We start from the raw sequence: 13,838 nt of genomic DNA on the forward strand, positions 1-13,838 counted from the left end.
GTATGGTAGGAAGATCGTATGAGGAAAGGCTGAGGCACTTGGGGTTGTTTTCATTGGAGAAAAGAAGGTTTAGGGGTGACTTGATAGAGGTGTACAAGATGATTAGGGGTTTAGATAGGGTTGACCATGAGAACCTTTTTCCACGTATGGAGTCAGCTATTTACGAGGGGGCATAGCTTTAAATTAAGGGGTGGTAGGTATAGGACAGATGTTAGGGGTAGGTTCTTTACTCAGCGAGTCGTGAGTTCATGGAATGCCCTGCCAGGAGCAGTGGTGGACTCTCCCTCTTTATGGGCATTTAAGCGGGCATTGGATAGGTATATGGAGGATAGTGGGTTAGTATAGGTTAGGTGGGCTTGGATCGGCGCAACATCGAGGGCCAAAGGGCCTGTACTGCGCTGTATTCTTCTATGTTCTATAAATCAAGATAGAGATCAACTCTTCACCCTAAATGCCAGTATGTAACTATCTAAATTCAGCTTGTTGCTGTTTATTTTTACAAGAGATCTCCAGTAAACCCTCCAGACTATACTCAATGTAACTCTACTAGTGACTGAAACTTTTTAAACTATTTCTTCTCCATCTTCCCCAGCAGGTATGTTTCCATCAGGCATGGATCTGTCACATTTGCAAAGCCTCCCTCCAACCCTGCTTGGGCAGACATTCTACCCTCTTCCAACAAGTGGTCTTCCTCTTCTAAATCCTCGTGCTACACTCTCCACGACACAAATTCAGGCTTCTGCAACACCTTTACAGCACCTGGCCATGATCAGACAAGGTAATGAGTATTTCACATTTACCTTGAGGCTTCAAACCTCCTGGATATGCACTTTTTTTGCAAATTTTTTTAATTGAAACAAACTTTTGAGAGTTTCCCTCTTGGCCATGTTTGAGTTTTGTCTCTAGAATGGCTTTTGTTTCCATTCTGGGACCTCTGGTAGGTGGTTTGGCAGGATTAAGATATTTGTAGTAATAGGAATGCAATGGTACTCCTTTGGACTGCAGAGGAGGATTGGTGGGGAGGGTGAAGAAATTGACAATTGATTTTCATATTCAGTAGCAATCAAAATGAGTTGAGCTGTATACACGGTCACTTCTCCAGGCTGGTGCATTCCTTTGGGGTGTCAGCAGTTGTCTGTGGCACTGGCCATTTCCCAAGTAATAAATTATCTGCTCAGTCAGCATTTAGCTATTAAAAGCCATGGTTCATTTGAACCAGCAACTGTCATCCTGCAGCATCAGGAGTCAGTAATTCAAAGCTGTTGAGCAAATACAGACAGCACCTTCTGGACTTCATTGACTCCAGTGTGCTGTCAAGGCATTACTACCTTCTGAATACAATGAATGGAAAATCGGTTTAATAACTGCTTCTGGCTTTTAAAACTCAGTAATCCCATTTAAGTATAGTTACAGGTGAGTCTTAAGTGTATGAAGGTTAGAATTTACTGCTAATTTTTTGCCCTTGAATTAGTTTCTTGCTAATGCAATCACTTGGTTTTAAGGACATTTAATGTAAAACACTTCATATCCTTAATTTTTTCTGGTGCTGAATTTGCTGACATTACTGTTGCATACAAGACATTGCTTTTGAATTGACACCAGACCCAAAATCATGCCAGAGAAGGCATGATGCAATGTTGAACTTTGAGCAATTTTCTTGAGGGTGAGTGCTGCTTTGCCACTGATCATTGGATGATGTTTCCCCTTCCAGCCAGAAGTGATCTGAGGCTGTGGCTGGAGGTATTGAGACAGGACAGGTAAGGCTCTGGAGTGATTTTTTTTTTTGAAAATAAGAATTGGACTCTTAAATGAATCTCAAGCTCCCTGTCTCAAGTAGGTATATTGGGTGACTGAAATCAGGCAGAGTATGAACAACTTTGGACCTCCAATTTAAGCAAGGTAGAAGATGGTCCAGTTTATCACTAAGAAATATCTCTTCTCAAGAACACTGACCATGAGTTTCCGTACTGAAGTTGGCCTCTGTTTCTACATCTAATATACAGCTATGCAAAGGAAACCCCCTTGCATTCCAATCAACCACCTACTGCAAAAGAATTAGAATGGGTGTTCAAAAATCTTGGGATCCATTTCCCCAATGAAATTCCAGACCTACGACCAAAAGGTTGCTGTACAAATCAAGTGGGTTTCTTTTGGGACATGGGCATAATTGATTTTGTTCATCCCTCGTTGCCCCCAGCTGAGTGGCTTACTAGGTCATTTCAGAAGGTGTTGAATAAACCAGTAAGGCCCAGACCAGTTAAGGAAATCGGACTTTCTTCCTGGAAGAAAGTAACTAACTAACTTGGTTGGATTTTACTATAATCAGTGGATGTTGACAGCATTTGTGATAGGTCAGTGGGACATGTATGGGATCACAAGTTCATTTTGAGTTCAAACAAGATTTAAATCAAAGGATATTTTGGTCAAGATAGTCCATTCCATTGTTCTCATTTACCCACTAAAACTGGTTTGTGACAGGAACTGAACTGATCAGATTTTTTCCTTATTCCTAGGAGTTGGGTGTCGCTGGTAAGGCTAATACTTAGCTATTTCCAATTGCCCTCAATGGCTTGTTAGTACTTGAATTGTCAATTCAAATCATTTTTTTTTTATTGAGCTGTTTTCTTCCACTGACATTTCAGTGGAAGAAAACGCAGCTCAAGTTTAAAAAAAACTGATTTTTGAATTTTAAAAATTTGTCTAACTTTTTTCTTTCTTTTGTCTGTCTCTTTTTTTTCACCCCCCAATCTCCCAAAAAAACAAAAACAACTCTTCCCAGTTCTGAAATTCCAGACCTACGACCAAAAGGTTGCTGTACAAATCAAGTGATGCATCGTGACCCATTCAAGCTGTCTCTGTAGAACAGCAATCCACCTGTGTCAAACTTTCTAATCAACCGTTCAAATATTACTACAGATTGAGCTATAGGGTGCAGCTGAATAGGCTGAGGCTGTTTTCCCTGGAATGTCAGAGGCTGAGGGATTTAAAGGTTTATAAAATCATGAGGGGCATGGATAGGGTGAATAGCCAAGTCTCTTTGCAGGGGTGGGAGAGTCCAGAACTAGAAGGCATAGGTTTAGGGTGAGATGGTAGAGATATAAAAGGGGCCCTAAAAGGCAGAGGGTGGTGCATGTGTAGAATGGGCTGCCAGAGGAAGTGGTGGAGGTTGGTACAATTACAATATTTAAAAGGCATGTGGATGGGTATATGAACAGGAAGGATTTAGAGGGATATGGGACTAGAGTAATTTTAGGATAGCTGGTTGGCATGGACACGTTAGACTGAAGGGTCTGTTTCCATGCTCTACATCTCTTCGACTGTTTCGAGAGGAGATGGATCTTGGACTTGAACCTGGGCTTCCTGACTCTTGGATTGCTGGAGTCATCATTGGGTTTGGAAAGATCCTTTGCAAAGCAATAGACAACAGCTGTCAAGACTAACTGAAGTTTAAATTAAAATAAATGCCAGCAGGTGTGAATTTGATTTCTTGGTATGCTCCTTTCAATGATCCCCTCACCTTGGATGTGGTGGGAGGATAACTTTGGGTGTTTACCACCATGGTACAAGCCTTCCAAGAGAAATGGGCTCTGGGGCTTGGGAGTGAAAAGCATCAGTGACATTCAATTTTTAATGTTAAATTTCCTTTGCAATGCTAAGTGTCACTTTTTCTCTCCTGCAATTCCTCCAGTACCATCAGGGGTATCTAACTTATGTTTTTTTTTTACAAAAACATGAAGTCAGTCAATCTCTTGTCTGAAAAATCGGGTGATAGTAATTTGAAGTCACTTTCTCACCCCACTTAATTTGCTGAGTTGCCACTTGACCACTTTGTCCCTGTACTCCTAAAGTATGTAATGTCTAAAGTGTTAAGCCATTATACAAGAGGTATAATGGCTTAACACTTCATACACCACCTCATACAGTATATCTCTGCTATAAAAGTTAAATACTTCAGTACCTGCATATGAATGTCTGGGGATGTAGTTCGCTTGTGAAATGATCCCATTTCTAGGATGTTATTGAACTAGTACTTATGAAACTTAAAGTCTCTTCTGTTTTTTCACTTCAGTCCTGCAATCTCCCAGTGCAGGTGGCCAAGGCCCTGGAGCCCACCTGCATCTGAACCAACAGACTTCCACCCTGAGACCTCTGCATCATAGAAGTGGATCTCCAGTTAATCTTTCCAAGTGGTTTGGCAATGATGTACTTCAGCAACCATTACCATCTATGCCAAGCAAAGTAATAAGTGTAGATGAACTTGAGCTCCATCAATAGTATGCCATGTAACACATTTGGTGCAACAGTTTTATGAAGGTACCTGCAGGTGTCCAAGTATGAGGGTGTCCTTGAAGTTTTTGTTTTTGTTGCCCCAGTGTTCTTCTTGGTCCCTATTTTGACTTCCTAACTGACCATAGGAACATGACTACTTAAACACTGCCACCTGGGGTTATAACTCAACTGTGCCAGTGAAACATGGCAGCAAGTTCTTTGGGGCAATTGCCTGCATTACACCTCTTTTAAGAGAACCCAGTGAGCACTTCACTTTCCAGTGAAAATGCAACCAAAAAGGGTTTTGGGGGATTTTACAAACCATATAAGTCACCATAAAAATTGTATAGACCCTTGTGTACAGAAACTTGTGTAAAATAACACTGCTTACATCTGTACATAAGCATCTGCAGTGGCTGACTTTGTATATAAATGCTGCTGGAAGGACAAATGCAATGACACTTGTGTTCCAGTTTTGAAATATATTTTGTAAGTTTTTTTCTTTTTGCAGCATGAAAGATTGTGTGGGAATTTTAATTTCCAATGCACTACGTGGTTCCTAAAGTCTGTTGGTAGTGACCAGTAGGTAGGAACTAAGCAGGTGTCACTGTACCTGGGAGTGTTTGTATATACTAATTCCTTTTAATACTGGAAGCAGGAAAAGGCAAAGAGACTATGTATTTTTTTTTTGTTTTGGTGTGAGAAACTAGGTGAGACCAGCGATTAAACCTAAATCTGGGCTGGGAACTTCTTTGTTTCAGTGTGAAGCTTTCCCAACTCTACCCACGTGATCCTAATGCCCACAAAAGGGACAGTGTTGGGTCGTTGCAGTTACCACCTTTTTTCTTTGAGGGCCCTGGAATCTGACAGTTGCTTGCCAGTAGAGGGTGCTAGACCCCACAGCACCAGTATGGACACTGTTGCCTCTCTTGTGCTCATTTACTGAAATACCTTTATTTTGTGTGCCTTTGTTCTGTGGCTGATATGCTTTCATTTTTGTCCCATGGTATCCCCTTGCCCTTCCTATCCAATTTGATGTAGAACCCTTTCATCACACTGAAGAACATTTGCTTTGTACTCTTCAGAAAGAAGACCTGTGACTTTTCTGGAATTTACTGTTTTAGGGAAGGGAAAGCACAAATTGATTTACAAATGAAGAAAATAAAATTTCACCTCTCCATGTTTTTGTCTTAATCTTTAAATTGATGCATGCCAGAAATTCTGCACTAAACTTAGAATTAAACTTATTGGGATTGTATTATAGACCCCCTAATAGTCAGAGGGAACTTGAAAAACAAATTTATAAGGAGATCTCAACTATCTGTAAGAATAATATGGTGGTTATGGTAGGAGATTTTAACTTTCCAAACAATAGACTTGGACTGCCATAGTGTTAAGGGTTTAGATGGAGAGGAATTTGTGAAGTGTGTACAAGACAATTTTCTGATCCAGTCTGTGGATGTACCTACTAGAGAAGGTGCATAACTTGACCTACTCTTGGGAAATAAGGCAGGGCAGGTGACTGACGTGTCACTAGGGGAGCACTTTGGGGCCAGTGACCATAATTCTATTAGTTTTAAAATAGTGATGGAAAAGGACAGACCAGATCTAAAAGCTGAATTTCTAAATTGGAGAAAGGTTAATTTTGACGGTATTAGGCAAGAACTTTCAAGCTGATTGGGGGCAGATGTTTGCAGGTAAAGGGATGGGTGGAAAATGGGAAGCCTTCAGAAATGAGATCTGTCCAGAGACAGTATATTCCTGTCAGGGTGAAAGGAAAGGCTGGTAGGTATAGGAATGCTGAACGAGTGGAGAACTTTAGTTTGGTTAAGAAAAAGAAGGAAGCATCTGTCTGTACCTGACATGATAGTGAATCCTTAAGTATACTCCTACTGCCTTTGTACTCTGAGGGAAATCAGTAAGGCCAAAAGGGGACGTGAGAACTTTTTGGCAAATAGAATTAAGGAGAATCCATAGGGTTTTTACAAATACATTAGGGACAAAAGCGTAACTAGGGAGAGAATAGGGGCCCCTCAAAGATCAGCAAGGTGGCCTTTGTTTGAAGCACAGGATGAGGGAGATACTAAATTAGTATTTTTGCATCTGTATTTATTGTGGATAAGGACATGGAAGATATAGAATGTAGGGAAATAGATGGTGACATCTTGCAAAATGTCCAGATTACAGAAGAGAGCGCTGGATGTCTTAATGCATAAGTGGATAAATCCCCAGGACCTGATCAGGTGTACCCAAGAACTCTGGGAAGCTAGGGAAATGATTGCTGGGCTTCTTGCTGAGATTTGTCATCAGTAGTCACATGAGGTGCCACAAGACTGCAGGTTGGCTAATGTAGTGCCACTGTTTAAGAAAGGTGGTAAGGACAAGCCAGGGAACTATAGACTGGTGAGTCTGACGGTGGTGGGCAAGTTGTTGGAGGGAATCCTGAGGGACAGGATGTACATGTATTTGGAAAGGCAAGGACTGATGAGGAATAGTCAACATGGCTTTGTGCATGGGAAATCATGTCTCAAACTTGATTTATTGAAGTAATAAAGGGGATTGATGAGGGCAGAGTGGTAGATGTAATCTATATGGACTTCAGTAAGGCATTCAACAAGGTTCCCCACGGGAGACTGGTTAGCAAGGTTAGATCTCATGGAATACAGGGAGAACTAGCCATTTGGATACAGAACTGGCTCAAAGGTAGAAGACAGAGGATTGTGGTGGAGGGTTGTTTTTCAGACTGGAGGCCTGTGACCAGTGGAGTGCCACAAGGATCAGTGCTGGACCCTCTATTCTTTGTCATTTACATAAATGATTTGGTTGCGAGCATAAGAGGTCTCGTTAGTAAGTTTACAGATGACACCAAAATTGGAGGTGTAGTCGACAGCTAAGAAGGTTATCTCAATACAACTGGATCTGCCACTTCTCAGCCCATTGGCTCATCTGATCAAGATCGAGTTTAATTCCGATAAATGAGGTGATGCATTTTAAGAAAGCAAATCTTAGCAGGATGTATACACACCTTTTAATGGTAAGGTCCTAGGGACTGTTGCTGAACAAAGAGACCTTGGGAGTGCAGGTTCATAGCTCCTTGAAAGTGGAGTTGCATGTAGATAGGATAGTGAAGGTGTTTGGCATGTTTTCCTTTATTGGTCAGAGTATTGAGTATAGGAATTGGGAGGTCATGTAGCTGTACAGGACATTTTGGTTAGGCCACTGTTGAATATTGTGTGCAATTCTGATCTCCTTGCTATTACCAAGAAGACGTAAAACTTGAAAGGGTTCAGAAAAGATTTACAAGGATTAGATTACTCAGTGTGGAAACAGGCCCTTTGGCCCAACAAGTCCACACCGACCATTCCCCTACATTTACCCCTTCACCTAATAATACTATGGGTAATTTAGCTCCAATCCCCCAACCCTGTGCTATGTGAGAGGCTGAACACGCTGGGGCTGATTTCCCTGGAGCTTCAAAGGCAGAGGGGTGACCTTATCGAGGTTTACCAAATTGAGGGACATGGATAGGATAAATAGACAGTCTTTTTCCTGGAGTGGGGGAGTCCAGATCTCGAGAGGATCGGTTTAGGGGGAGGGGAATGATTTTAAAAAAAGACCCAAGGGGCAACTATTTATCACAGGATGGTATGTGTATGGAATGAGCTGCCAGAGGAAGTGGTGGAGGCTAGTACAATGGCAAAATTTAAAAGGCATCAGGATGGATATATGAATAGGGAGGGATATGGGCTGGATGCTGGTAGGTGGGACTAGATTGGGTTGGATGAGTTGGACTGAAGGGTCTGTTTCTGTGCTGTGCATCTGATTCTAGGACTCTAAATTCCAAAACACGGATCACTGAAGCAGTTGTTACCAGTTTTACAGGTACCATTTTGATCGTGATCACAACTCCACGACCTTTGCTCATGGAGAGGGATAGGAGAGGATGGTATGGGAAAGTATTTAATTGGGAGAGGGCAAGTACTGGGGTTCTTAAATTGAACAGATGTTCTCTGGGAAATGCACAACAGAAATGTGGGAGTTGTTAAGGGAGCACATACTGATGGTGCTGGACTGGTTTGAATCACTGAGGTAAGGAAGGGATATTAAGATGATGGAACCATGGAACAAGGAATGTGGAGCATCTAGTCAAGAGGAAGAAGGAAGCTTGCTTGAGGAGGAAAGGATCTGATGGGCCTTTAGAGAGTTGCAAAGCAGACAAAGGAACTGAAGAATGGACTGAGGAGAGCTAGAAGGCATGAAAAAGCTTTAGTGGGTAGGATTAAGGAAAACCCGTTACACTCTGGTCCTACCCTCTTGTTCTTCACAAATCTGGGATAGTGGAGGGAACTTGCGCTTGGAGGTGGAGGTAGAGGAGGTCCTTGGTGAATACTTTGCTTCAGTATTACTACTGGGAGGGACCTTGACATTTGTGAGGACATCCCAGATGGGAATGACCCAAAGTTGATACAGGAAGTGAGCAGAGATTGCTGCACCTTCGGTGCTCATCTTTGTGTCATCTCCTCCATTGTAGTACCAGATGATTTGGAGTGACAAATTTTATTCCCTTGTTCAAAAAAGGAAATGAGAATTAGACCAGTCGGTCTTATGTCTGCGGTGGGCAAATTTATTGGGGATGATTCTGACCCAAGATTTATTACTTGGGAAACTATAGTCTTGATTAGAGATACAAAGCCATGCTGACTGAAGGGCAGGTCATGCCACAAGCCTTATTGAATTCTTTTGAGGATGTGACATGCACATTGAAGGTCAAGCAGTGGATGTGGTGTACATCAACTTTAGCAAGGTGCTTGATAAAGTTCCTCATGGTAGGTTCACTCAGCAAGGAGGCATGGGATACAGTAAAATTAAGCTATCTGAATACAGAATTGGCTGGCTCATATTCAGCCTGGAGCTTGGTGACCAGTGGCGTTTGTCAGGGATTGGTTCTGGGACTTCCACTCTGTGATTTATCTAAATGACTTCAATGAGGAAGTGGAACGGTGGATAAGTTTGATGATATGAAGATTTGTGGAGAGCTTTGTAGGTTTCAACAAGACATTTGACAGGATGCAGAACTGGGCTGACAAGTGGCAGATGGAGTTGGACCTGCAAAAGTGTGAAGTCATTTTTTTTTTGGAAGGTCAAATTTGAATGCAGAATACTGGGTTAAAGACAGGATTCTTGGCAGTATGAAGGAAAAGATCCTTGGTCTATGTCAAAGTTGCCACCCAAGTTGATAAAGTTATTAAGGTGTATGGTGTGTTGGCTTTCATTAGCAAGGGGATTAAGTTTAAGAACTGCAAGGTTATGCTGCAGCTATATATATACCCCTGGTTAGACCACACTTGGAGTATTGTTCAGTTCTGGTCACATAAGTAGAAATTGGAAGCTTCGGAGAGGATTTACCAGGATGCTGCCTGGGCTGAGGGGCATACCTTACAAAAGGTTGAGGGAGGTAGGACTTTTCTCATTGAAGTGAAGAAGGATGAGGGGTGACTGCATTAGAAGTGTACAAGATAAGCATAGTGGATAGCTAGAGACCTTTTTTTTTTCCCTATGGTGGAAATGTCTGTCATGAGGCGCAATTTTAAGGTGATTGACATCTCCCCTAAACCTTCCTCCCAGAGGTTGGTTCTTCGGTGGTGGTGGTGGTAGTAGTCAGATACATTTTGGGACATTTAAATGACTCTGGTTGGCATGTGGAAGATAATAGAATGAAGAGTATGTTGGTTAGTCTGATCTTTAGAATAGGATAAAGGCTGGCATAACAAAGGACCAAAAGGTTTTGTTGCGCTGTTCTATGGCTGAGCTTGGTAAGGAGTATTGCACAACTGCCATAGTTAATTAAATGTCATTTCAATTTGCATATGCTCCCCCACAAAATCTAGTATTGATATACTGAAATAGGGTGAATATGAAGTTCTACATTAATTCCTTTTGCATATCCTAATACTTACACTTCCTACATGAATATTTTCCTGTCTGCAGGAACACCAGACAATTCCACATACCTAATAAGCAGCTCTGTGTGTGACTAAAATTGTGATTTCCCTGCTAAGATGTCATTACTTGGGGTTTAGACATTTTCTTGATACCACTAGCTCCCTGCTGCACTGAAGTCTATCTGAATTTTTCATAAGGTGAACCCAAAACATTCAATTGCAAGATGATTCAATGGAAAGAGACCTCTGACCCGTTAGCAAGTTTTATTTTGTACTTGCTGATGGTATTGTTCAATAGTAGTGGACAGTATTGACATTCCATTTCATTAAACATTATGGTTCTTTCCATAACTGGAAGAACTACAGATGCTGCATGTTGAACAAAAATAGAAGTTGCTGGAAAAGTTCAATCAGACAGCATCTGAAGGAAAAATCAGTTAACATTTCAAGTCATAGAATCATAGATTGTACAGCACAGTCAAAGACCCTTTACTCCAACTTGTCTATGCTGACCAGATATCCTAACCTGACCAGTCACATTTGCCAGCACTTGGCATATTCATATTCCTATACCCATCTCCACACCTTTTTTTAAAAAATGTTCTAATTGTACTAGCCTCCACCACTTCCTCTGGCAGCTCATTCCACCCATGTACCACCCTCTGGGTGAAAAGGTTGCCCCTCATACCAGTTTTATATTTTTCCTCTCACCTTAAATCTATACTCTGGATCAGTGGTGCTGGAAGAGCACAGCAATTCAGGCAGCATCCAACGGCAGCGAAATCGACATTTCGGGCAAAAGCCCTTCATCAGGAATCTATGCTGTCTAGTTCTGGACTCCCATCCCGGGAAAATACTTTTATCTATTTATCCTATCCATGCCGCTCATGATTTTCACAAACCTCTAAGGTTACCCCTCCGTCTCTGACACTTCAGGGAAAACATCCCCAGCCTATTCAAATCCTCCAATCCTGGCAACATCCTTGTAAATCTTTTCTGAATCCTTTCAGGTTTTGCAAAGTCCTTCTGATGGGAAGGAGACCAGAATTGCATACAATATTCTAAAAGTCACTTTACCAATGTCCTGTACAGCTGCAACATGACCTCCCAACTCCTATATTCAATGCTCTGCCAATAAAGAAAAGCATACCAAATACATTCTTTACTGTCTTATCTACCTACCTGCAACTCCACTTTCAAGGAACTATGAACCTGCACTCCAAGGTCTCTGGTCAATAATACTCCCCAGGATCAGACCAAGTGTACAAGTTCTGCTCTGATTTGCTTTTCTAAAATGCAGCACCTTAGTTATCTAAGTTAAACTCCTTCTGCCACTCCTCAGCCCATCTGATCAAGATCCCATTGAACTCTTAAGGCTAAAAATCACAACATCAGGTTATAGTCCAACAGGTTTAACTGGAAGCGCACTAGCTTTCAGAGCATCACTCGAACTTCATCAGGTGGTACGAATTAAACCTGTTGGACTATAACCTGGTGTTGTGTGATTTTTAACTTTGTACACCCCAGTCCAACACCAGCATCTCCAAATCATTGACCTCTGAGGTAGCTTTCTTTGCTGTCCACTACACCTACCATTTTAGTATCATCTGCAAGCTTGCTAACTATATCCCTTATGTTCATACAGAATCAGATGTTAAAATGCAAAACATCTGGAATATAAACTGAAGCCACTCCAGAACAGAACTAGGAAGAGGGGAAAACAACCAAACTTCTGGCAAGTGGTAAAATATGTGCTACAACATGGGGGGAATAGGCTCTCCTCTAACACTTCTCAGTGGTCTCAATTGTTTTTCTTTTTAGCATATAACTATCACTTTGATTAAATTATAGTTCGTTGAAATGAAGATAATTGTTGAGATTGTCTTGTGAATAAAATAATTCATTTACTAAATAAAAAAACTTAATACTGTGTGTGTTTAACAGGGAGAAGTAGGGCTATGCAATTTAAAAGTCCTTAGAGTCTGAAGTGTTTGATTTTAATTCCGAGACCCTTACAAAACTGATTGTAGCAAGGAAAATGTTGGCTCTCACGCAGAAGATAGATGAGGGGCTTAAGGAGTAAATGAAAGGTGCAGATAAAGCCCTAAGAGAGAATAACAGTTGGACTGACTGAGTGGATAACTGTTAATGGAGACTATTAGTGGCTAACAGTAGGTAGTGTGTAATGGCAAACTGTGAAAACCAGGCCTGGTATGTGAGATTTGGGCTAGGACATGGGTGAGTCCAAATGAGAGAAGGGAGGGCCGAAGTGCGGGAGATGGGTTCCTTGGCAAAGTTGGCTTTGCAACATATACAGGTAGACAACCCTTTATCTGAAATCCAAAAGCTTTTTCGTGAAGTCTTTTCCCTCAGTAACAAGGTTGTTTGGCATGCAAATAGTTAATCCAACTCCACACCTACTCTATGCATGTCACATGAAATGGGGCGTGGCCCAGCACTGGCAGACCTCAATTGTGCCTCAGGGCCCGTAGTCAGTGACTCTGCTGTTCGGTAAGTTTTTTTTACATTTCACAGTCAAACTGTCACTTATATCAAAATTTGCAAACCAACTGGTTGTGTTTCGAAAAAAAAGAATTGTATACCCCTACAACAGAGATAGAGGAAATGTGAGAATGAAATTGAATCTTTGCAGGAAATAAGGTATGAGAATGTTTGGTCCAAGTAGCTGTGGGAGTCACTGGGTTTATAGTGGATATTAGTGGCCAGTTTATCCACAGCAATGGAAACCTGTTGAGGAAAACAAGAGAGGAGTCAGACCAGGTAGAATGGAGGGTAGGGTGGAAATTAGAAGCAAAATCAATTAACTTTTCCATTTTCACACGAGGGAAGCAGTACTGATGACATCCTTGATATATCTGAGAGAGTTGTGGATGGGGGCTGGAAGAGAATCCCCAGAGGCCCATATGCATACCCATGGCTGCCCCTTTGACCTGAATCCCATTTTAGTCACTGTCCAAACAGTAGAAGTACATGACACTTATTGAAGTGGAAGCAGGGAAATGAAGTTTCGGTCAAAAATGAGATTGTTGTGTGTGATTTGTGCATATGCTATCAATTTTTCATATCAATGTGGAGTGTAACACCTCTTCTGTAATATTGCCTTTTCACCAATACACACAGCTTGATGACCAGGTGCATGAATTCATAGTTTTAGCTGGATAAACGTTGCATTTTGCTTGCAAAGAGCATCCCACCTCCTCCTCCTCCTCTAACCCTGCATTTCCTGTGACTCAACCATCTGGCTGGTTAGCATAGCATATGTGGTGAGTGGGAGAAAACTGAGGCACTGGAAGGAATCCAGACAGACATGGGGAGAATCTACATGGAGTTCTCCCCCTGCATAGTCACCCAAGGCTGATGCTTTTCTCAGAAGACTGGTGCTAGTTTAACTCAATGGTCTCCCACCTCAGAAGATTAAGAGGGGACCATCATGACCTCAACCAGAAAAGGAATTGATTGTGTGCTGTTGGTGTTATTATTTCCAGGCCAAAACAAGTGTTTTAAAATGACAGCCTCAACAGCCCTCTTCAAATAATTCCTCATTGTCAAACTTCTTGTATGTGACCTTTTGAGATTATACACTCCAGTTCTACATTGAGAAACAGC

General features: G+C 41.6%; 1 protein-coding gene across 3 annotated transcripts in view; it reads left to right on the forward strand.

The window, feature by feature from the left end:
- Positions 1-5,447, forward strand: part of eif4enif1 (eukaryotic translation initiation factor 4E nuclear import factor 1) — a 54,385-nt gene extending 48,938 nt beyond the window's left edge. The window contains exons 17-18 of one of the 3 annotated variants that reach the window (XM_088000205.1): positions 593-778; positions 1,712-3,721. In XM_088000205.1, coding sequence (XP_087856331.1) covers positions 593-778; positions 1,712-1,761 — 236 coding nt within the window. In that variant the 3' untranslated portion in view covers positions 1,762-3,721. Of the gene's footprint in view, positions 1-592; positions 779-1,711; positions 3,722-4,069 lie in introns of those variants that run through there. The other 2 variants (XM_043716121.2, XM_043716123.2) reach the window with 2 other exon arrangements.
- The last annotated feature ends 8,391 nt before the right edge of the window (positions 5,448-13,838 follow it).

Source organism: Chiloscyllium plagiosum, unplaced genomic scaffold (genome assembly GCF_037043375.1).
Source record: "Chiloscyllium plagiosum isolate Xiang-an unplaced genomic scaffold, Cpla_swu_hap1 HiC_scaffold_24, whole genome shotgun sequence".
NCBI classification, from domain to species: Eukaryota; Metazoa; Chordata; class Chondrichthyes; order Orectolobiformes; family Hemiscylliidae; genus Chiloscyllium; species Chiloscyllium plagiosum.